The sequence below is a fragment of the Coffea eugenioides genome, chromosome 1 (assembly GCF_003713205.1).
Source record: "Coffea eugenioides isolate CCC68of chromosome 1, Ceug_1.0, whole genome shotgun sequence".
Lineage (NCBI taxonomy): Eukaryota > Viridiplantae > Streptophyta > Magnoliopsida > Gentianales > Rubiaceae > Coffea > Coffea eugenioides.
In genome coordinates this window covers 35645548-35671337 of record NC_040035.1, presented here as the reverse complement: position 1 = coordinate 35671337, position 25790 = coordinate 35645548, and the positions used below count along the sequence as shown (strand labels likewise).

Genomic DNA, 25790 nt, shown 5'->3' with positions numbered 1-25790 from the left:
TATAAATACTATATTCACTTTTATACACTAGCATTTGAAGTTGTCCTATAAAATTTTTTGTTAAATAAAAAATAAAAGATATGAAAAATACAAAGCGCCATTGTAAATGAATCAAGAACGAAATTAGTACTGTTATAAAATAAAAATGATTAGGGAACATGAGTGTAAGTGAGACCTAGTGTAACATTTGAGTGATAACATTAGAATTTAGTAACATAGCAAGCCTTTCATAAAAGTGCTGCAAAGACCAAATTAGAAGAAGTGAAGATAAAAGTTAATTAAAATTCGAATGAAGAATTGCACGTACAGTTGCTATAGTGTAGGATTTTTCTCAGGACTGGCGAGTACTCTTTGCCAAGCGCGTGGTCTGTGCCTCCTAGTCCAAATGGTTTTGGACCACCAACAATTCAACCATGGCCATTCCATGATGTGTCGATTTCTCGTGTGGACACACACAGCAGGCCTACTGTAGGAACGGTCAATGCCTTCCTACCATAAAGGGATCCTATTACCCTCAGAGGCTTTGACTTGGCTGTCAAAATCAGACTTGGAAAGAATTACACACTTTTGGTCTATTACATTGACAAGTTAGCAGTGGACAACTGTGAAAAGTCAAAGTCTTTTTTCTGATTTAAGATTTGAGGTTTCGATGTGATATGTGTGGACTACTTGGTAAAACTAGTAATCTAGAGTGGAAAATAGGATGTTGCTGCAGTATGTTTAGTAATCAAAGAAGAGGTGTGGAAAGTAAAGCATATGGCAAAGAAGCAGGCACGTGGAAAGGTAAAGAATATGTCAAAGAAACTGACATGTACGGATCAAGAAGGGTTATTTTTACAAAAAGTAAGTGGTGACCTATAACCGGGATTTGGAAATGTTGCGTACTGCAGAAGCTAAAAGTGTGTTGGAATGTCACGGAATTAACATAAATATAAAGGGTCTAAGAATAAAACATTTGTGAAGAAGCGTAAGCAGTACTAATTACTAAACAAAGCCATCCTGGGGCCACCGATTATGGGCATTACATCAACAAAATACTATCTATTTATTGGCATTTTACTCTGAATCATTATATTTATGTAAAATACATAAATATTTTGGATAGCACGGATATTCACACTAGCTATCCTTGTACTAAGTTTTATGAGCATTTTACTCTGAATCATTACATTTTGGATACTACTTTGATTAGAATTTAGTTTAAAGACATTCACTGGAGTTTGGACGCATCCAAAGAGCACCGATCGATGTATGTTCAAGCGTAAATTGAAATAAATATGCAACTTAAATTTTTTAAAAATAAATTACTACTGCATATCAGAAATTTACTTTTTGGAGAGTAGGTTTAGTTCATACTATTTTTCATAGTATTTTAAAATATATAAGTACAACAAATTTTAAATTATACCTATAATAATGTATTATACGAGTATATTATGAGTACTTACTAACTAAGGTACTAAGTTTTAATCATTGATAAAACATCTTATCGTTATTTCAAATAAACTTCCTAATATTAGTTTGAAATAAGTTTTAAAGTAAAATAGTACATGCGTCCCATAAATCAATAAATCTTGATTATTAATCAAATTTGCTATGTTATCAGTAATAATTACTATTTATGTATAAAAACTTACTATTACTTGAATTAAACTTACTAAGGTATATTATGAGTGCTTACTAACTAAGGTACTAAGTTTTAATCATTAATAAAAACATCTTATCATTATTTCAAATAAACTTCCTAATACTACTTTGAGATAAGGTTTTAATGTAAAAATTGTACATGCATTCCAAAAAATGGTAAATTTTGATCCTTAATCATTTTTATTGCCATGTTATTAGTAAGAATTACTATTTATGTATAAAAACTTACTGTTATTTGAACTAAACTTACTCTTTTAAAAGTAAGTTTGGGATATCAAGTAGTAATCTATTTATTTAAAAATTAAGTTTAATATTTATTCCAATTTACCTTTTGAGGTATAAAAGTTACTAATCTATTACACTTAACTTACTATTTTAGATAGGAAACTTACTTCCATAATTTTAGGTGTTATTTTATTTAGGCGAATATGTCCAACAATAAATCAAATGATCGCTAAAAGTGTAACAACGTGTTATATCAGGTAAAAACTATTGCGCTTTCATAACTATCGCTTAGTATCTATATCTAAATGTATTGCTGAGGAGGTTTTGGATAAGGAGCTTTCAAAATTATCAAAAGTCTGAATGCTATTTTAATAGAATTTTACATTTTTAAATTAAAAAATATTTATCTCTTAACTAATCATGTAACCGGCCCTACAAATCCTATAATCATACTTATATTTTTTCCACATTTCCCTTATGTTTTTTCCACTACCCCATAAAATTCAAACTCCTAAACTTTAACTAACGGATAATAACCACCCCTGTAAAATGATATCTGCAAATTCCAATTCACATCTCACATTTATTACTAACACTTACCATATCACTTAGAGTAATAACTAACCGTTAATTTAAGAAATTCGCAACTACGAAAGTCAAATATCCAAAATTTAGGAGCCTGTTTAAATTACAATTTTCACAATTCAACGTATCTTATTGTCATAATATATTTTACTCTCACAATCATTCACAAATTATAAAGGCATTAAAAATAAATAATTTTTTTAAAAAAATTAATTCAAAGGTAGTTAATTCACACACACACAGATATATACATACATATATATATTCTCATAATGCATATATATATATAAGATTATCAAATCGAATGCATAATATTGGTAAGTATTTCATTTTAAAATAACAAAACATGAAATTACATTTATTTCTATCCATATATCATTCATTTTCTAATGTAAATTATTATTATTATTTTAAGATCCATCTTTTGCAAAAACACAATTCTTGAATGATTTACAGTTTTTGTCATATTTTGAACTATTGTTAGACAAATCTTAAATTTGAATTATGTTGGTATAATTTTTTTAACTTTTTTCAAATTAAAATGGTATAATTTTTTAATTTATTTTAATAATGTAAGTACCGTGCGTAGCACGGATATTCACACTAGTTGTCCTTGTATGATCAAGCCTGAGAGTTTGAGCATGTTTTGGTTGAATGTTATAATTCAAAATTTGGGGTTTGGAGGGAATAGGTTATATCCATTGTAATCAAAACTCAAACAAAAGTGGGGATAAGCCTGGTTGTCACAACGAACCATATAAAGTGGATTTTTTTATTTATTTGCAGAATGCTACCTTATTTTTTCATGCATCAGAATGGATTGATTACAAGTTGCATTTGCTTGCCTTTTGCTTGAATTTTGGCTAATTAACAAATTATACTAATTGTAGAATAGTAAGTTTGTAATCATTTTCAATTTTTGAAAAATTTGAAAGTTTGGATAACAATAACAACAAATCTTTCTAGTTACATGTAGAATATCACTTGTTTCTATATCACAATTTTTATAACTTAAAACCTATGAATATAATAAGATAAAATTATTATTTTATAATACGATAAAATTTTATTATTTTCTAAGGTTATGTGAAAGGTCAAAATATTTTTCACAAAATATTTTAAAATATATAAGTACAAAAGAATATTAAATTATACATATAATCATGCATTATACAAGTATGTTACAAGTACTTACTAACTAATGTACTAAATCATTTATAGAATATTTTTATTGTTATTTCAAATAAGCTTCCTAGTATTCATTCGGTATAAGTCATAAAGGATTGAGTAATTTGAGTCAGTTGCTTCTGTGTTAATTTTGACTGTGGTTAACAAACTCAATGATTTAGTCCGTCTAACTTAGGTTAATGGGAAAATGGGTCACAATTGGCTGGAATAAAATTGTAATAAACCCATTTTTCAATAAAAAAATAAACTCTTTATGACTTTTCTCTATTATAAGAACAGAGTACCTATTTTTTTAAAATAATTATTTATCAGATAAAATAAAAATAAACCCATTTTTCAATAAAATCCTAACTCTTTATGCCTTTCCTCTATTATAAGAACTGTGTACCCATTTTGCCATAAATAAATTTATTTATCGGATAAAAAAAATTTATTTATCGAAAAAATAAAAATGAACCCGTTTCTCAATAAAACATCAGCTCTTTATGGCTTCCCTCCCTTATACGAAAAGAGTATCCATTTTGCCATAAACAAATTTGTTTATCGAATAAAATAAAAATAAACTCTTTTTTCAATAAAAAATCAGTTCTTTATGAATTTCCTCCATTATAAGAATATAGTACCCATTTTTCTAAAAAAAAATATTATTTATCGAATAAAATAAAAATGAACCCGTTTTTCAATAAAACACAAGCTCTTTATAGTTTTCATCTATTATAAGAACAGAGTACCCATTTTTTCATAAATAAATTTATTTATCGGATGAAAAAATAAATATATTTTTCAATAAAACACCAGTTTTTTATGATTTTCCTCCCTTCACTACAACAAAAAAGGGTATTAGTGACAACAACTTTATGAAGAAGTAGAAAGCTTGACGCTCTTAAGAGGCTTATAGCAAGGAAAATGACAATACCTCACAAGAAATTGGAGCCATCATATACTCTGCGAGGGTAAGGACTTTTCTCGCTTAAAATTCTCGCCAAAAGGAGAGCGGGAAAGCTTCCCTCCAAATACTGATTCTAGAGGGCCAAAGTTTCTATGTTATTGGTGAGAAATCATGGGTGCTTTTTTGTGAAAATTTCAAAATTTTGCTCCCTTCCAATTTTTGGTAGAGCCGCGCATTGAAAATTTTTTAACCATTCCTGGCACAGCACTTGTCAAGCCTAGCACCACATGAATTCCAAGCCTTCCACACTTGCAAGGCTACTTTCCCAAATATTGTTCTCAGATCAGAGCGCTCGAAAGTTCAATTGCAACCTCCCCTGCACCTTTCTCCTTCTATCTCTCTTTCCCTCTCTATTAATTTTCAGTTTCCCATAGACATATGGTTCCCCTCTTCCTCTCTAGCATCCAGATCTGAATTTATACAATCATGGACACACTTTAAAGACCCTTCCGATGCAATGGCAGACTTCAAGGAAAAGCGATGGTGTAGGTTTTTTAATATGTTATTTTCATATCTGTTTTGTCAATTGCCTTTTTCTTGCATTTTTGGTCAATTTAACAATCGCAAGAAAAACTCTATTTGACAATATATTGGTATCTCTTCAGGTGAAATCTGGAACTCTATTTGACAATGTATTGGTATCTGATGATCTTGAATATGCTAAGAAGTTGGCTGAAGAGACATGGGGCAAGCATAAGGATGTATGTGGAATTTTTTTTCCCCAAGCGATGCACAAAAAATAAAAAGGTTTAAATTACTTTCGTCTGCTTGTTGACACATGAAAATGTTCATGTTGTAGGCTGAAAAAGCTGCTTTTGATGAGGCAGAAAAGAAGAGAGAGGAGGAGGTACTTTTCATTAATTCTCCTCTGTTGCATGATGTCTTGAGTACATTTGAATTCCATTTTTGTATAGTTTGGACTTTGGACTTCCTTTATACTGCATTATTTGAACAGTGATCATTTGATTATGAAGAGACAACTTATATCTCGAACTCCTGTCTGATTTGTTTCAGGAAGCAAAGGATGACCCAGTCGATTCTGATGCAAGTTCCTGACTAAAATGTTGTTCTCAAAAGAGACTCTTTTTGCTCCAGATTTTATCTGTGATATGTTCTTATTACGTGCACTTTCTTAATGGGAAAAACTTGTTCTTTTAGGCTGAGGAAGGCGATGATGATGATGCTGCTGATGAAGCAGATAGTGATGATGCAGACGCCAAATCAGAAACAAAGGAAGATGTTACTGCCGCAGCTGAGGAAAATGTTAAAGTAAGGGCTTTGTCTGATCCTTCAGTGCTGAGTTAACCATGATGATTTGTTATCAGAAATTTCAATTGTTTTAACTCTCTTACTTCCACCCTTTTGCAGGACGAGCTGTAGGAAAATACGTGCGAGTGCTGTGGTTGGCCCAACATGCTGCTGCGAAGAAGAGCTTTGTTGGCAATTGAGCTCTCGACATTTTTCATTTTTCTTTTGGCTTTTAGCTGTAGAATTGCTGTTTAGGGAAAAAAGATATTGGCTTTTGGCTTTTGGCTTTGAGTATCTTTGTGCTTTGTACTGTTGAAAAATGGTTGAAAAAAAAAGTAGCAACTACAGTCACAAAGCTACTTTTGGCAACTTTCTTGCAAGAAAATCATTTAGTTGCATTTGATCGTCTTTGGTAAGGGGTCGATGGTTTCTAATTAAAGAAGTTACTTGTTTATGACAAAATGGGCACTCTTTTCTTATAATGGAAAAAAGTTATAAAGAGTTGGTGTTTTATTGAAAAATGAGTTTATTTTTATTTTATCCGATAAACAAATTCCTTTTTACTTTCAAAATGGGTACTTTGTTCTTATAATGGAGGAAAGTCATAAAGACCTGGTGTTTTATTGAAAAAATGGGTTTATTTTTATTTTATCTGATAAATAAATTTGTTTATGGAAAAATGGGTGCTCTGTTCTTAAAATGGAGGAAAGTCATAAAGAGCCAGTCTTTTATTGAAAAACGGGTTTATTTTTATTTTATCCGATAAATAAATTTATTTATAGAAAAATAGGTACTCTGTTCTTACAATGGAGGAAAGTCATAAAGAGCTGGTCTTTTATTAAAAAATAGATTTTTTTATTTTATATGATAAATAAATTTATTTATGAGAAAATGGGTACTCTGTTCTTATAATGGAGGAAAATCATAAAGAGCTGGTCTTTTATTAGAAAATGAATTTATTTTTATTTTATTCAATAAATAAATTTAGTTATAAAAAAATGGGTACCCTGTTCTAATAATGGAGGAAAATCATAAAGAGCTGGTCTTTTATGGGAAAGTGATACTTTACACAAAGTGACCGCAATTTGGTTTATGAAATAATCCCAAATAAAAATTTAGAATGAATTTATTTGTTTTGAAAGTTGTATAATGGTCGTTAAAACTCTAGAGATTGGCAAAAAAATTTTGGAGTTGCATAAAGGCAGAGTGAAGAAGGAGAAGAATTGAGCTTTTTGTCCGTTGCAATTGTTCCGTTAAAAATGGCTCTATTCGATTTTACCCATTTTTTATTGGGTAAAATCGTTGGTTCTAACGATCAATTCTTCATTTCCCGTCAATTGTCCTTAATTGGCCAAAATTACGAAACTTTGAGGATGCTATATGTTTGGGGTGAAACTTTGAGGATGAAAAGTGCATTTTTTCCTATAAAATATTTAATCAAATGTTATTTCTTGTCTTAATTTTTGTTATGACTATATTACATATTTATTAAATAGACATACCTTTATAATTAAAGTTAATATTTGATATTTTAGGATGCCATATATTTAAATAGATGAAAATTATTTTGAATATAACATATTAAAATAATTTTATTTGTCAATCATTTTGGACCCCCCTCCAAGGAAAAAATCTTGATTTCGTCACTGCTTAGGAAGAAATGGGGTCTATTGCTAATAAAAGATTGTGAAAATTTACCTTTATATCCTAATTATTTGAAAAAATCTAATGAACAAATTTTGCAAAAAAAAAACCTTGTTTCTTACCAGCAAATTAAGTAACTAATAAAATCACCTGTAATGTTGTTTTAACATAGTTAATTTATGTTAAATACAAATTTTACCAGTTTCTCTTTCGTAAAAATATAAGTATAACACCTTTTCAATTTTAGTTACAAACATTTATTTATTTTACATAAATGTAGTGATTCAGAATAAAATGCCCATAAATAGCTAGTATTTTGTTAATGTAATGCAAAAAATCCATAAAGAGCTGGTATGTTATGGGCGCAATCTTTTTTACTTTCACATATTTAAAATTTGTTAAATACAAAATCTACCAGTTTCCCTTTCGTAAAAATATAAGTATAATACTTTTTCAATTTTAGTTACAAACATTTATGTATTTTACATAAATATAATGATTCAGAGTAAAATACCCATAAATAGTTAGTATTTTGTTGATGTAATGCAAAAAACTCATAAAGAGCTGGTATGTTATGGGCAAAAACTTTTTTACTTTCACATATTTAAAAATTGTTAAATACAAAATTTACTAGTTTCCTTTTTGTAAAAATATTAGTGTAACACTTTTTCAATTTTAGTTACAAACATTTATATATTTTACATAAATGTAATGATTCAGAGTAAAATGTCCATAAATAGCTAGTATTTTGTTAATGTAATGCAAAAAATTCATAAAGAGCTGGTATGTTATGGGCGCAATCTTTTTTACTTTCACATATTTAAATTTTGTTAAATACAAAATCTACCAGTTTCCCTTTCGTAAAAATATAAGTATAATACTTTTTCAATTTTAGTTACAAACATTTATGTATGTTACATAAATATAATGATTCAGAGTAAAATACCCATAAATAGTTAGTATTTTGTTGATGTAATGCAAAAAACTCATAAAGAGCTGGTATGTTATGGGCAAAAACTTTTTTACTTTCACATATTTAAAAATTGTTAAATACAAAATTTACTAGTTTCCTTTTTGTAAAAATATTAGTGTAACACTTTTTCAATTTTAGTTACAAACATTTATATATTTTACATAAATGTAATGATTCAGAGTAAAATGTCCATAAATAGCTAGTATTTTGTTGATATAATGCAAAAAAAATTATAAAGAGCACGTATGTTATGGGCAATTTGTTTTTTACTTTCAAAATCAGTTTATGCTAAATACAGGACAATCAGTTTACCTTTCACAAAAATATTAGTGTAACAGTTTTTCAATTTTAGTTATAAACATTTATTTATTTTACATAATTGTAATTATTCAGAGTAAAATGCCCATAAATAGATAGTATTTTGTTGATGTAATACCCATAATCGGGAGAATCAATTGGAATCCACTATTCCTCAGTCTTGGACGCTTTATGTAAAGTAGAGATATTTGTATTCAATTAAATATGAAACATGCAACAATCTGTCTTCCCATGAACCCAGTTTCCAAAAATGTTAATATTTTACTAATATAACAATTAAAATCAATTTCAATAATTCAAATTTAGTAGGTTAGATAAAAGTTGTTAGAAAAGTGAGAAACCAAAAGAAAAATAACTCAAATTTATTAAAAGTCCAAAAAGAATTTAGTACTTCAGCTCTAGAAATCCTCCAAATGACTATATATTAGAACAGCGATAATCAAAATAGATTACATAATTAAAAAACTTAATATTTCAAACATTTATTTTCTTAAGTTTCACTTTTTAAAGGCTCTCAACTCGTTATTCAATAATGTCCATATGTTGCTTCAAAACCAAGCATGGTTGTGTTTAGTACTGCTTACGCTTCCTTTTCGGTGTTTTATTTCTATACCCATTATATATATGTTAATTCCGTGACACCCCAATACATTTTCAGCTTCTGCCATACACAACATTTCCAAACCGGCCCGTGCCTGTTATAGGTCACCACTTGCTTTTGTAAACATATTCCTTTCATCATCCGTACATGTCAGTTTCTTTGACATATTCTTTACCTTTCCACGTGCCTGCTTTTTTGCCATATTTTTTACCTTTCCACACCTGTCTTTGGAATATGTGAATATACTACAGAATTTACCGTGGAAAATAATCTCCAATTCATACATACATTCTCAACTACAACTAAAAAAATAAAAATAAAATAATTCCTACTACTAGCCACTGCCATCCAACACCATCACCGACCTCTCCCTCCTCGCTTCTCTCTCTCTCTCTTTCTTCCTCCTCCCTCCTTCCTTCTCCCCCCTTCTCTCCTCTCTTCCCCTTCCTTCTTTTCCTATCCCTTGCTCCCCACTTGCAAAACCCTCTCCCTCTCTTATAGAGGGGTCGTGACCTTTGATAGCGACCATATCCCATCAGATAGGGCCAATAGCGACTAAAGCATCTCATCGTAGAAGGGGGAGAGGTCTGGGTGATGGTCACACTTGGGTAAACCAGATTTTCAAAAATTCAATAACCCAAATTGTGCTATACTATCTCACCAAGTGATGTGGTACAATATAGACCATTTGCTCTTTGAAAACCGAATCTACCCAAATTTTGATCCAAGGGTGAAGGGAGGGGAGGGGAGGGGAGGAGTGAGGAGGGAGAAGGAAAGGGAGGGAGAAGAGAGAAGGAGGGAAAGGGTGGTGGGCGGTGGTGGTGGGTGATTTTTATTTAATAATCAAACCCAAGAATATTTAAAAATTTAAAAACATCTCAACAAACAACTACAATAATATTTTTCTTATACACCGTTACAATAAAGTTCATGAAAAGCAGCTCCAAGTATACCTAATCCATATGGATTTTTTTTTAACATTCACAATGGCTCGTCCTCCTCCTTCATCATCTTCTTTTTAATATTAATTGCCAATTACCAAACTTTCTCTCGACCTCTTTCACACAAACCCAAAAAGAGATCCATAATGTTATTTGAAGTTTTTGATATGTCTTTATTCAAAAATGTCTTTTTGATTTGTCACTTACTTTGATAAATGGAATTGGAATTAGAGAAGTGATTTATGGAAAACTATAAATAGCGAGAGGTCAGGTAGGATGGTAGAAAACCATCTTGTTTTTTGCTATGTTTGTTATACTTGGGCTATATCCCTGAGTTTTAAATTTACTATCCCTTTAATCCATTGGATTTGGCATAAGTAAACAACTTTTAGCTGGAACAAGTTGCCTTACTTTATTCAAGGTACAAAAGCAATCATGTGTGCAAGAAACCTTTTTAGTTAATGATTCATGACAGTATATATATATATATTTTTTTTAATTATACATGTGAAAGGTAACGGACAAAAAGTCCCATATATATAAAGATTCAAACATGTTAATTCTTGTTTCATAAAATTAGGAATTTGTTTTTGAGATTTGAAACTCAAATTTCTTCAACCATTTTGGGCATATTAAATATTGTAGTCATTGGTATTTGAGTGGTGATTTGATTTTTCCTAGAAAGAAAATGTCGGAACCCTTTGGTGCATTTTTTTGTAGAGACATTATATTCATTGAGTGGTTGGCTTTATATTTCCTTGACAGGTTTAAAAACCTTTTTAAGTTTTTTGAGTGATTTATTAATCTAAGAATTTTTTATACAGTTTAGGAATTTTTAGGAACAGGTTGATGTTTAATCAAGTTCATAAGAACGAGAATACTGCTTTGTACTTTGTTTTCGAGTATATGGATACTAACCTCAAAACATCCATCCATGGTTTTTGTTAACCTCAAAATATTCCTCCAAACCTTTCAAAATATATTAGAAATTGGCTTTTAGTAGATGTTGTTGCTGAATTCTTAAAACTTTGATGTATGAGTGTGCGAAGGTATTACAACCTGTCATGGCAATGGTGGTTTGCTAGGTAGAGATGCTTTATTTTTCTTTTAATTTTTGACTTTTTTATTATAAAGTTGTTGAGTGTGAAATTCTTTGGCTCTTATTAGAACTAGATCTGAATTTTATGATTTAGGTATAGGAGTCTCGTTATTTTTTATGGACGACGAAACAATGATGCTTGAAGTATTAGATTCTTAGACATTAATTAACTATAAGCATGCAACATAATGATTATCTTATAAGCATGCAAAATGATAAGCACATGCAATATGCCCAATTTGAGACCAACCATAAATTCAAAAGAGAAGAAAGATATGAGAAACTAGTGGCATTAACAAATAAAATAAAGAAAATTTAAAAAAAAAAGAAGTAAAAGAAGTTTAAATAGTATTTGTAAGACCCGTCTAAAACAATTTTGATCTAATTCATTTATCATTTTATCTAAAACTCTTAATAATGATTACTTAAAACTTAAGAAACTATAACAATTCAAACTGTAAATAGTGGGGACAAAAAATGCAAAGTAAAAACTGTTGGCTAAAGGTAAATTGATTTTGACCATGAGAATTATTGAATTTTCATCTATTGTCCTAAATTTGAAAAAAAAAAAAAAAGGAGAAAATTTGGAGACCAAATTTGCTTTGATCAAAACATTTGGGACCACTTTAGCACAGGACTGAACTTCTCCGAATAAAGATATTCGTTTCAAGTTCACAGTTTGATATGCATTTTAGGTAATATTTGACTTTTTCTTTCATTTATATCAAGAGGAGGGGGTGCATACGTCATTTCCTATTGTGATCGAGTAGATAATAATAACCATTAGCTGGAATCTAATAATCATAGCTTCAAAACACTGGTGAATCCATTAACGACTGTTAAAAATTATAACATTTTCTATATATGAAAGATTTGGGCTTGCAGCATGGCCGAATATATTTTCTTACAACTGCAATTACATCGCCAGCCAACAGTACACAAAGTCACTTTTGATGTCTATCTTATTTTTTACCCATAGGATCAGACATCAAATGCCTCCACAAGTCTCCTGTAGGGTTCCGAATCTCAAACTTACATGAAGCAAATTTGTTCATGATTTACAAAGGCAAAGGTTATCGGACCAGTGAAGCTGTTATTACGCAAGTCTAAATGATGTAGATGTTTCAAATAAAACAATGACCTTGGAATACTTCCAGTGAAGTTACTGCTGTTCAGACTAATGTAATACATGATTGGGTAATTCATCCAACAGTCAGGAACTTCTCCTGATAGAGAATTCTCCCCAAGATCCAGATGCCAAAGAGCTCGATTTTAATTATTCGCTTCACACAAAAAGTGAGAAATACCTCCTGAAAACAAATTATAGGAAAGGTCTAAATATGTCAAGAAATGAAAAATTAGTTGTGGCTCCTCAAAATGTGAGAGATGTCTCCTGAAAATAAATAGTTGGAAATTAAGGTCTAAATGTCAATGAATGATAAATTAATTGCGGGTGTAGGCAATTGAATATGGTTGACTATAGGGTATATATAAACCTTTAACAATTGATTGTGAGACAGATCCACGAGGTTTAGTGATAGGTTGAATAACCAAGAGGGAATAGTACCTTCCATTAGATTATTAGAAATATCAATGTGAGTAGGCCATTGAATATGTTTGACTAGAATGCACATATAAACCTTTAACAATTTCAGAGATCATTGAACTCTTATCATGAAGTTGATTGCGAGAAAGGTCTACGGAATCCAATGATGGGTTGAATAGCCAAGTTGGAATAGTATCTGAAATTCCTGTGAATGACAAGTTCAAATTCCGAAGGATTTTTTGAGACTGGATCCAAGTAGGAAATTGGGGACCCAGCTTCCATGAACTCAATCCAAGTATGTTAAATTGGGCACGAGGAGTCCAATTTGCACTCACTTTTAAGGTGAAAGAGTTTTCAGATGGATCAAAAAATGTTAAAGATGTCAGATTGTCTAGCTGACTCTCACTCACAATGCCTTCCATTAAATTGTTGTAAATACAAAGCACTTCAAGTTTGGAAAGCTGCCAAAGACTTTCAGGAAGAGTTCCAGTGAGTTTGTTGTGAGATACATCCCAGTTCTCCAAGGATGACAGCTTTCCTAAATTTGAAGGAATTGAACCAGATAGAGCATTATGGTTTAGGAAAAGTTGTTTAAGCTTGGTACAGTTGCCAATTGTGCTTGGAATTGGACCATTTAAGTGATTATTGCTTGTATCAAGTGAAATCAAGTCCTTCAATGTGAATACTTCACTTGGTAAAGAGGAGCTAAGATTGTTAGATAATAGATCAAGATATTGAAGGTTGGAAATGTTGGCAATAGAGCTCAGGATGGAACCTCCAGAGTGATTGGAGCCAAGATTAAGTGAAACTAGGGAGCTTAAAGTGGATAATTAGCTTAGGAGGAAGGTAGCGAAGTTATTCCCTGATAGATCCAAAGATGTGAGGGAACTCCAATTCCAAATTCCATTCAAGGAGCCTTCGAATTGATTCTCCCCAAGGTTGAGAGAAATGAGATTGTTAAGATGAATAAGCTCGTCTGGTAGTAAACCATTCAGATGGTTGAAAGAAAGATCCAAGTGCTTGAGGGAAGTCAAGTTCCAAAGATCTCTTGGCAATGGGCCTTCAAACGAGGTCCAACTTAAATGAAGAGAGGCAAGGGCAGTAAGACCGAAAATCCATTTAGGGTGAGGTGTCCAGGAAAATTTTCAGAAAGATCTGGGACAGTAAGAGAAGAAAAGTTGGCATGGAAGACAAATGTATCTCTGCCAAGATGATGAGAAATTAAATCAAGTTGACAAGAGGACAGATGTATCTCTACCAAAGAAGGGATCGTGTTAATCACCTCTAGCCAATTAGACGCTAGACTAAGGTTCACGGCACTCATATCTAGGTGCTCCAGATTAGGGAGACCAACCAACCATTGCAGGTTATCAAACTTGAAGATCGGACGGACAGCCTTCTATGCTTAAAGTGCGTAAACTTGATAGGTTTCCAAGCTGATAGGGAACCATTCCTTAAAATCCAGCTCCAGATAAATTCAGATACCTTAGACTTCTGAGAGAGCCAAAAAAACTGGGAATTGGAATTCCACTGAAATTATTTAGACTTAGATCAAGGTAACACAAGTGAGTCAAATTTTGCAACGAATGACTGATATTGCCGCTTAATGGTGATTTAGGATCAGCAAACACCTCATCATTGGCAGGACTCTGGAGGTGAAGTTGAATCACGCGGCCACTTCGGTTGCTACAAACAACTCCTTTCCATTTGCAGCAATCAACGTCGTGAATCCAAGACGAGAGTCTACCATAGGGATCTTTCAAGTCTTTCTTGAAGTCCATAAGTGCTTGTTTCTCACTTGCATGGCAAGTTGCATTTACAGTTTTGCTGGAAGAACAGAGAAAAATTATTGCAATGAGTAAGAAAACAGAGAAATGGCTTGATCCACCCATGATCATGTGAAATGGCCGAAGAAATACACTGCATTCGGCTGTGTTGCAGATAGATATATATAGCTGGCAGTGGTCGTCAAATTATGTTGGAAGAAATTCACTTGCACTTCAGTTCAGCTATGTTGGAATAGATACAAGTATAAAGTTAGCCGGTAGTCCTCAAATTATTGAAGCCTCAAAGAGACTTTCGCAGTTGACGTGGCTATCAATATCAGACTTGGAAAGCATGTTTCACTTTTGCTGTGTTTACATTGACAAGTCAACAATGGAAGACTCAGGTCTTGTATCTCATTTATGATTTGAGGTCATGATGTAGTAAGTCTAAACATCTAAGTGGAATTTAGATTGGAATCTGATTTGGAAAGAATTTATTATCCATTTTTGGCTTCATTATTGAGAAATTTTAAACATAAACATAAAATTAACAAGTTTAAAAGAGAATTGGGATTGAGGGAGAGGAAAGTTCTTCTTTTGTCTCTTCTTTCGGGTTTTTTTTTAATGGATTTTGGATATATTAAGTTGTTCAAAGCCAGATATTGCACCGAGAGATAAAATTCGCTCTTTCTAATAAGCCAGGTATTGCTATCGTTGCTGAACTCATGCAGTAAGATGTTTGTGCTGACAATGCACTAAAATTAGTAAAGCCAGAAAATAAGGAAAAAAAAAAAGGAACATGAAAGTTGTTTTGATTGTCCTACTTTTGTACCTATGCTTTAATACAAATTGTAGTATCAAAATAATTTATCAGAGGCGGGCACAGGGTGGACAGGCAGGGGCAGCCGCCCTCCAAAAGTTTTAAAAATTTTAAAATTCTCTCTATAATTTTAGTTGTAACAAAAATTTTATTATATTATCCCCCTAAAAAAAGTTATTCTTTTTGCTACTTTGTTTAATTTCTTTTGATAAAGTGTCATATATCAAACTAACAATTAGTTTCCTTATAAAAGTATACCATTAATATCTACATTACTATACAGTTAGCATTATTTTTTAATAACAATTATAAAAATATAAATTTTTTTTTCTCCAAGTTTCTTATAACAAACCAACTCTTAGTTTCTTTGATAACTATAATTTTACAATAGCAACTAAGGTAACATTGTATATGTTACATAGGATATCAAAGACAAAGAAAACAAAAAATATATATATTCTAGCTATCATACAAATTAAAGAAGTTTCAACTACGATTTTGAATACCTTACATTAACAGTAAATAGAACGGCATCGAGTCTAATTTTCACATTTTTCTTTAAACATTGTTTTTTTAATTTCTTGTTTCTAACTATAAATCTATTGAGCTTTCATTTTGCTTTTAATATGCTTTATTTGCTATAATATCATTGATGATTCGTTCCCGCTAAACTTTTGAATCCGTCACCGATGCTCTGATGCATATTTTCAAGGGTAAATACATCAACATAACCTACATATAAAGATGATTAAACTTAAGAAACTTAATAATTCTATTGATTTAAATCTACATATAAGATTGTTATACAAGTCATTGAGAATAGTTTATTGAAACTTTAAAGTATAGATGAAAGCCGTCAAAGGTTACGGAATATATATATATATATATATATATATATATGTGTGTGTCTTTAAAACAAAAAAAAAATACAAAGAAGAAGACGTCAGGGAAACACCTACATGCTAGTAAAGAAAATCGTATTAAAATTGTTGTAAATAATTGGTACTCTTTCACGTTGACGGCTGACGGGATGCTGTCTCCTCAAATTTTCAAGCAAAGACGTAACATTTCACCGAAGTGAAGAAATATCTGAGTGAATCCCCGGGGAAACCTTTATGGTAGGAAGCCTTTCACCATTCCTACCGTAGGCAGCCACTCAGAACATGACACGAGTTGGAGTTGGATGGAATGTAAACGGAGACGTTAAATTATGGAAGAGCACGTGAAGAGCAAACATTAAATTTTAGTCTGCGGCTACAAGCAAAAAAGCACACGTTCGGACTTCCGTTTTCCAATATAGTAGGTTGGGCCAGGGAAGGGTAATTGCAGGTCAGAACCACCGGCATTTATGCATTTGCAAATGTACCTATTAGCAACGGAAAAATACTGCAAATGTCTTCGACAAAAAAATATGCGTAAAGAAGGTACTGAAGTTTTAACAATTAATAAATGTAAATGTCACACGTGTCGGGAATAATAACTTGAAAGAAGGAAAAGTGGAGCAAAGGTAAACGTAGTAATTCCACGGTAACGCGAAACACAAAGAGATTGAAGCCTTCATTATATTTATATACATATATAAATTTAGTACTCAAGTATTCAGCTTAAGCATCCGGGAAAATGGTCCCATAACTATCGTTACGGTAAACAAAACAGTTTTAGACATGATATAATAGGTTCTAAAAATTTTAGCGACCATTTGATTACCTGTTAGACCTATCCACTTAAATAGAATTATGGGTAAAACTAAGGAAGTAAATTTCTCATCTAAAATAGTAAATTAACGTAATAAATTAGTAACTTTTGCAGTCCAAAAGGTAAATTGTAAGTAATATGAAACATACTTTTTAAAGAGATAAATTACAATAGTATATCCCAAATATACTTTTGAGGGAGTAAGTTTATTTGAAGTAAAAGTATGTTTTTATACATAAATAGTGATTTTTACTTATAACATAGTAAATTTGATTAATGACAAAAACATGTTAATTTATGGCCAAAATATTGTATAATGCTTAAAAAACTTATACGAAGCCCATATTTTAGTGTTATTTGAAATAACACTAAAATGTATTGTTAATGATTAAAACTGAATACGTTACTTAGTAAGTATTGTTAATATACTTGTATACATACTTGATCGTATGTGAATAAACAAGTATTTTTGAAATTTATAGGGAAATTAATTTTTTCTTTTGCAGTTTAAAAAAAAAGTAAGCGAAAATCTTTTTTCTCGAAGCACAAAAATCCACAAGTCAAAGTAGTTGGTCTAAAAGGGAAAGAAACATTCTGAATATCATTGTTTACAGTACTAAGTAAATTAGATGTAAAATGCTCGTTAAAAGCAGGTGCGTTGACATATAATAAAGGAAAACTATAAAGAGCAGGCCATTTACGGGAAAAATTATCATTCATAAAAATAGCAACGCTTCACGATTGTCTTATCAGTCTTGCAACGTATGAGCAAAGTGGCAATAATTAAAATAGTATTTTTTTCGATTTATACATATTTCATTAATTTTTTTGCATTTAAAAAAAATGAATGAAAATGCTTTATGAGAAAGCACATAAGTCAAAAGAAATGGTCTAAAAGGGAAAAGAATAGCAGATACGTACAGTACTTGTAGTTCATGTTCAAAGGACTATAGGGCTGTTTTTGAAAAATATCCCGAAAAATATGTAATCCAAACGGAACCAATTCTTCACTATTTAAAATGTCAAATCTGTGATTGTGTTTTAACTGTTATCCATTGGTATCCTAAAGTATCATTTTCCCATCAAATGCCACCTCTTTAAAGATGTTTTCCCATAAACAAATTTATTTAGCGGATAAAATACATAAAAATTCGTTTTTCAATAAAACACTAGCTTTTTATGGCTTTCTTCCATTATAAGAACAGAGTACCCATTTTTCCATAAACAAATTTATTTATCGGCTGAAATAAAAATAAATTCATTTTTCAATAAAACACTAACTCTTTATGGTTTTCCTCTATTATAAAAACAGAGTACCCATTTTACCCCCTCTAGAAAAATTTTATCCCCAGTGTAGAAAAAAAAATCTTGGCTTTGTCACTTATTGAAATGTTTGTAACTGAGATTTATCCATGGTGAATGTATGATACATAATTTTTTCCACTGTATTCAATTTATATGATGACAAATTAAATGGGTCAATTGGATTAGTGAGCATCAGTTTTGTGAATGATTATGAGAGTAAACTATATTATGACAATAAAATACATTGAATAGTGAAAATTATAATTTAAACATGCTCCTAAATTTTGGATGTGTGACTTTCGTAGTTGTGAATTTCTTAAATTAACAGTTAGTTATTACTATGAGTAATGTGGTAAGTGTGAGATGTGAATGTCAGTAATAACTGTTAGTTATTACTATCAGTAAAGTCAGAAGTAAATGTGAGACATTAATTGGAATTTGCAGATATCATTTTACATGGGTGGTTATATCTGTTAGTTAAAATTTAGGAGTTTTAATTTTATGGGTTAGTGGGGAAAACGTGAGGGAAATGTGGGAAAAACATGAGCATGAGTATAGGATTTGTACGAGCAGTTATAGGATTAGTTGTGACATAAACATTTCTTAATTTTAGAAATGTAAAATTGCAATAAAATAGTATTCAGACTTTTGACAATTTGGAAAGCTCCTTATCCAAAATTCCCTCGGCAATACATATAGATAGATATAGATGTCTTTTTTTTAGTGGTTCAATCTCATATTCGTGAACTATCTGCACAAAAAAAATAAAATTCTAGACTATACTAATTTTGTTATACCAACTCTATTATTTTTATTATTGTATTAATTGTTATGCTATTTCTCCTCATTTTGTTAGGTCTACATTAATACAAGTTTAATTCTTATTATGTCTCGTGTCCCAGAAAATACAAATTATCCTATTTAGGTGGATACGTCCAACAGATAATCAAATTGATGCTAAAAATTTAGAATGAATAAGTTGCTTTTGCATAACGGTTGTAAAGGTTTCTTGAGACTTTATGAATTAGGTGTCTTGCGTTTGCAAAAAGAATTTCTAGCATATTTTTGTAATGGAAATGGACTTAAAACTTGCTATAGGTTATTTTCCTGCATTTCAATTTTATCATAAAGGGTAATTTGCTGTTCAACCTAATTTTATTTTGATTTTATCCAACTAATAAATTAACTTATGAAAATAGATAATTTATGAAGAAAAGCCATAAGTAGCTGGTGCTTTATTGAAAAATGGATTTATTTTTATTTTATCCAATAAATAAATTTGTTTATGAAAAATGGTACTCTGTTCTTATAATGGAAGAAAGCCATAAAGAGTTAGTGTTTTATTGAAAAATGGGTTTATTTTATTTTGTCCGACAAATAAATTTTTTAATGGAAAAATGGGTACTCTGTTGTTATAATGGAGAAAAGTCATAAAGAGCTAGTGTTTTATTGAAAAACGGGTTTATTTTTATTTTATCCGATAAATAAATTCTTTTATGAAAAAATGGGTACTCTGTTCTTATAATGGAGGAAAGTCATAAAGAATTAGTATTTTATGAGAAAATGGATTTATTTTTATTTTATCCGATAAATAAATTGGTTTGTGAAAATACGAGTACTGTGTTCTTATAATGGAGAAAAATCATAAAGAACTAGTATTTTATTGAAAAATGGATTTATTTTTATTTTATCCGATAAATAAATCCTTTTATGAAAAATGGGTACTCTGTTCTTATAATGGAAGAAAGTCATAAAGAGCTAGTGTTTTATTCGAAAATGAATTTATTTTTATTTTATACAATAAATAAATTGCTTTATGGAAATATGGGTACTCTGTTCTTATAATGCAGGAAAGCCATAAAGAGATAGTGTTTTATTGGAAAACGGATTCATTTTTATTTTATCTGATAAATACATTTTTCTATGCAAAAATGGGTACTCTGTTCTTATAATGCAGGAAAGCCATAAAAAGCTAGTATTTTATTGAAAAACGGGTTTATTTTTATTTTATCTGATAAATAAATTTTTTAGTGGAAAAATGGGTACTCTGTTCCTATAATGGAGGGAAACTATAAAGAGCTAGTGTTTTATTGCAAAATCGATTTATTTTTATTTTATCCAATAAATAAATTTTTTACGGGAAAATGGGTGTTAAAGAGGTGGTATTTGATGGAAACATGATACTTTAGGATACCAATGGATAACAGTTAAAACACAATCACAGATTTGGTATTTTAAAATGATAAAGAATCGGTTCCGCTTGGATTACATATTTTTTGGGGTATTTTTCAAAAACAGCACTATAGTACATATCTGCTATTCCTTTCCCTTTTAGACCAATTCTTTTGACTTATGTGCTTTCTGATAAAAATTTTTCATTATTTTTTTTTAAAATGCAAGAAACAATTTAATTCTGTATAAATCGAAAAATTTACTATTTCAACTATTGGCACTTTGCTCATTCTTTGGAGGTCTGGTAAGAAAGCCGTGAAGAGTTGGTATTTTTATTAATGAGAACTTTTCCATAAATGGCCTGCTTTTTATGATTCCTTTATTATATGTCAAAGTACCAATTTTTAACCAGCGTTTTGCATCTATTTGTTTAGTACTCTAAACAATGATATTCAGCTGTATCTTTCCCTTTCAAACCAACTATTTTGACTTGTGGATTTTTGTACTCTGTGCAAAAAAAATTTCGCTTACTTTTCTTTAAACTGCAACACAAAAAATTTAATTATGTGTAAATTTTAAAAATATTAATTTATTCACATACGATCAAGTATTTATACAAGTATATAAACAGTACTTACCAAGTAAGGTACTCGGTTTTAATCATTAATAAAACATTTTAGTGTTATTTCAAATAACAATAAAATATGGGCTTGGCATAAGTTTTTTAAGCATAATAGAATATTTTTGCCACAAATTAGCATGTTTTTGTCATTAATCAAATTTACTATATTATAAGTAAAAATGATTATTTATGTATAAAAACATACTATTACTTCGAATAAACTTACTCCCTCAAAACTATATTCAGGATAAAAATTGTAATTTATCTCTTTAAAAAGTATGTTTCATAATACTTTCAATTCACCTTTTGGGCTGCAAAAGTTGCTAGCTTATTACGTTAACTTTCTATTTTAGATGACAAACTTACTTCCTTATTTTTACGCATAGTCCTATTCAAGTGGATAAGTCCAACAGGTAATCAAATGGTTGCTAAAATTATTATAACCTATTATATCATGTCTAAAACTGTTTTTTTACCATAACGATAGTTACTACTCCATTTTCTCACATGCTTAAGCTCAATACTTGGTACTAATTTTATATATGTATATAAATTTAATGAAGGCTTGAATCCTTTCGTTTACCTCCACTTTTCCTTCTTCCAAATTATTATCCCCCACGCGTGTGCGATAATCATTTATTATTTCTTAAAATTTCGGTACCTTCTTTACGCACATTTTTTGTCCGAGGCATTTGCAGCATTTTTCCATTGGTAATGGGTACATTTGCAAATACATAAATGCCTCTGGTTTTAACCTGCAATAACACTTCCTGGCCCAACTCGTACGGAAGTCAGTGTGCTTTTTGGTTGTATCCGCAGACAATTCTATCTAATTTCCTCTCCTCGTGCTATGCAAAAATTTAACATCTCCGTTTGGATTGTATGCACCCCAACGCGTGTCGCTCTCTGCAGGCCTTTCTACCATAGACAGGTTCCTACCATAAAGGTGTCCGAAGCCCCAGAGAGACTTTGACTTGGCTATCAACATCTTTGGAAAGAATAACCCACTATTGCTCGGTTGCATTGACAAGTCAACAACGGAAAACTATTGAAAACTCAAGTTTTGTTTCTCATTTATGATTTTAGGCCATGATGTAATCGGTCTGGGCATTAATTTGAGTGGAATTTTGATTGGAATCTAATTAGGATAAGAATATATTCATTTTTGGCCTGATTAATGACAAATAAAAACTCGTATGACTTATTACTAGTCTCAGCTTGATTTTAATAAGTATATTTAATGTACAAGAGAAAGATCCACAAAGAACAATAGGAACAAATCTTCTTGTTCTCACTCACCTTGTCAAATTCATAGTTCGTGCTTCAGATTTTCCCCAATAATTTGTTTTTTCCCCTACGATCCGGATCGCGATTTTGACAGCACTGAACAAATCACTCTTTTTAAGCTCATATGCTAAGATTTAACTCTTATTGCTATCGCTGAAGCACTTATTTAGTAAGATTTTTTTTTTGTTGCACAATGTAGTAAAATTAGTAAAGCCAGAAAATATGAAAAAAAGAAACATTAAAGTTGTTTTTTTGATGCTTTTATTTCTTTTTTTTTTAAATAGTTTTCTTGGTTATTATTCCTTTGAAAAATTTTTTTAAGGGAGACGAGGGATTTTCTTCCTTTTGAATGATTGAATTGCACTTGTAAGAAAATTATTGAATTCTAATTCTAAGATATTTTCTTTATCATTTTTTGGAATCTAATTCTTGGATTGGTTGTGTAAAACTTGTAGAAATGGGGTCCATATATTGCAATTTAGGAGTGTAGTAGATAATTATAATGCAAATGGCACAACTGTGAGTAAATTGTGTGAGTTTCTGTTCATATAATAATATCTCCATAAAATGGAAAAATTGGTTAAGGCATCTCCTCCTCTCCAACCCTTTCCTCTTGCAGCCAACTTTCTTCCTCCCACAGGGGAGGAAGGCCTACTTCTCCATCCCTCTAATTTCTTTCTTCTTTTCTTATTTTGTTTAAATAGCAGCTTCTCTTAAGTTTTGTTTAATAGAAGTGTTCTCTCACTCTTAAATTTCTTATTGATAGTTTTATCTCTCCTAAATTCTTTTAATAGGAATTTTGTTCTCTCCTTGGATTTCTTTTTTGAGAGTTTTGCATTTTTTTTGATATTTTCCTCATTAGATCTGAAATTTCTAAATTTTGTTTTGTTACATCTAAAATTCTCAAATCTGTTATGCCAAATCTAACTTTCTGTATGGGCCAAGTTTGTTTAACATCAAATCTGACAGTTCAAGACATGCACAGAACACTGCCATGCATAGAATGGAGCTGCAGTAGTGAGTCATCTGATACAAAAACATTTTGGGTTATTTCATGGTGGTATCTTTTAATATTCAAATCTATTCCTAATTTTTTATACCTGTTGTAACAGATCTATTATTCATGCTACATGTTAGTTTAATATATCTTCTGCTATTAATGCAGATTATGATAGTGAATTATGAAATTCTTTTTTTAAAAAAAATGATAAAATGGGTATCTTAAAAAATTTAATTGTTTTTAAGAAATTTGTTAAACAAGAACTTTTAAAGCTATTTTCCATAAAAGTTAGAATAATTTGTTACCAAATCAATGCCAAATATCTTTCTTGTTATCTTTTTTTTTTTTTTGTTTCCTTTCAAACTAAAAAAAAAATTGAAAGCAGTAAACTTTTCAAAACTTAATTAAATTAAGGAAAAACTATACAAATAACCCCCTACGTATAGCATTTATAGTTATTTACTTTCTCACTTATAAAATGATACAAATTCATCCCTCACATATACAAATTACACCATTTTAGTCTCAAAACCCACATCGATCATTGGGGGGGTTTGGGGTTAGGTTATTAGTTCCCTGGGTGGTCTCAAGAGTTGCCGGCTTTTGAGGTTTACCTGGGATTAAAGGTTAGTGATTTAATTCTGATTTCTTCTGTTGAAAGTCTCAAAACCCATTTCAGAAATCTTTTTGCACTAAAAATACAGCATGACCACACATGCTTATAGTTTTAGGGGCAAAATAAATATTACACAAGCACGATTTATCAATACCATTTTTCATTTTGTTCTTTTATTGTTTTCCTGGCAATTACAAGTTTTATTGGTGATCAATATGCTTCATTTTTTTGGTAATTAGACTTCTTTTATTGTTGTCCCCAATTAAGATAGATGATTTTCAGTTTAAATATCTTTGAAGCAATTGGTGAATCTTTTATGCTAATTAATTTTCTTAAAAAAAGTGTTGGAAAATCTTTCAATCATTTAATTAGTTAATTATAATAGCATTTGAACAAAAATTTTAGTGAGTAAACTAAAGCGAATGGTCTGTGAATAGATTCCAAGTTCTAACAACTTCCCCTCTAGTAGGTTGCCAGCTACTCTCTCCTCTTAGGATATCTCCACTAGGATTGGATTGTTTTTCACCAACTTGTTTTTCAACTACAATACTATAGTAATGCATTCCAAAAATAATTCTAAAAACATCTAACTCATATATATATATATATATATAGCATATTCAAATACAACTAAAAAAATTAAAATAAAATAATATCTACTAGTGTCCACTACCATCTAACACCACCACTACTACCAACCCCCGTTACCACCCCCTTCCTCCTTCCTTCTCCTCCCTCCCCTCCTCTCCCTTCTCCCCCAATTGCAAAACCTTCTCCTTCCCTTATAGAAGGGTCACCACCTTCGATAGTGACCATATCTCGCCAGATCTGGTCACGACTAGGGGGCAGGTTGTGATTGGAACGTTCCATCGCGAAAGAGGGATAGGGTCTAGGGTGAAGGGAGGGACGGGGAGGGAGGAGGAAGGAGGGAGAAGGAAGAAGGAAGGAGAAGGAAAGAGGAGAAATGATAGGGTGCATTTTAGTGGGATATTTTGGGTAATACTGCACAATTATTTGACTAAATATTGCACTAATTGGGTGGATTCTACTCAAAAGTGGTGTTTGGTGTTAATTGCAGGAATTGATGCTGAAAAGTGTTTAGAATCGCCGGATTTCCGTGGTTTGTCGCACGTGGGGCACCTCAAGACTACAACTTTGGGAAGCAGTGGGCCCGCTTAAGAAGCTGAAGAAATTAAATTGTAATAGGTTTTCTTTTATTTTAGGGAGTTTTGATATTTGAATATCAATTTTCGGAAAGGAGTAAAAAGAAACGAGAATTGGGGAACCATTTTGTTTTCCTCTCTGGTGGGGCGGGCGGAGTAGAAGGAAACCAATTCCTTTAATTTCGTGGCTGCCAACGTAAGAAGGGGAGATTGAGACTTCTAGGAAACAGCTTCTTGATTTCGTTTTTGGCCTCGTAAAACAATGGGGAGAAAAAGCAACAAGGGAGCCACCATCATTGACCTTGTGTATTGCTTTTCCATCTTTTGTTGACCGAATTGAAGAAACCAAAAAGCATTTTCTCGTATGTTTTGTGAGAAAC

At 31.0% G+C, this 25790-nt stretch overlaps 2 protein-coding genes across 2 annotated transcripts; one reads left to right on the top strand and one right to left on the bottom strand.

The window, feature by feature from the left end:
* Window positions 1-4984: 4984 nt before the first annotated feature.
* On the top strand, window positions 4985-6142 carry LOC113781623 (calreticulin-like). The gene is made up of 6 exons (XM_027327587.1): window positions 4985-5079; window positions 5200-5295; window positions 5394-5441; window positions 5609-5638; window positions 5753-5863; window positions 5963-6142. Exons 1-6 carry the CDS (start codon window positions 5047-5049, stop codon window positions 5972-5974), a joined length of 330 nt encoding a protein of 109 aa, XP_027183388.1. The 5' UTR covers window positions 4985-5046; the 3' UTR covers window positions 5975-6142.
* Window positions 6143-13008: 6866 nt separating this feature from the next.
* LOC113771268 (receptor-like protein EIX2) lies at window positions 13009-25117 on the bottom strand. The gene is made up of 3 exons (XM_027315869.1): window positions 24921-25117; window positions 14450-14791; window positions 13009-13669 (listed from the first exon to the last, which is right to left on the bottom strand). The coding sequence occupies exons 1-3, from the start codon at window positions 25115-25117 to the stop codon at window positions 13009-13011; spliced, it is 1200 nt and encodes a 399-aa protein (XP_027171670.1).
* Between the last annotated feature and the right edge of the window lie 673 nt (window positions 25118-25790).

Excerpts from the sequence above, each read along its gene's own strand:
- LOC113771268 (XM_027315869.1), bottom strand. The coding sequence starts at position 25,117 with ATGGAACGTTCCAATCACAACCTGCCCCCTAGTCGTGACCAGATCTGG. Across the intron at positions 14,792-24,920 it reads AGTAGTGGTGGTGTTAGATG|CAAAACTGTAAATGCAACTT; the intron begins GTAGTGGACACT and ends CTGTTCTTCCAG. Across the intron at positions 13,670-14,449 it reads GGCTCTCTCAGAAGTCTAAG|CTCCTCTTTACCAAGTGAAG; the intron begins GTATCTGAATTT and ends TAACAATCTTAG.
- LOC113781623 (XM_027327587.1), top strand. The coding sequence starts at position 5,047 with ATGCAATGGCAGACTTCAAGGAAAAGCGATGGT. Across the intron at positions 5,442-5,608 it reads AAAAGAAGAGAGAGGAGGAG|GAAGCAAAGGATGACCCAGT; the intron begins GTACTTTTCATT and ends GATTTGTTTCAG. Across the intron at positions 5,639-5,752 it reads ATGACCCAGTCGATTCTGAT|GCTGAGGAAGGCGATGATGA; the intron begins GCAAGTTCCTGA and ends TTGTTCTTTTAG.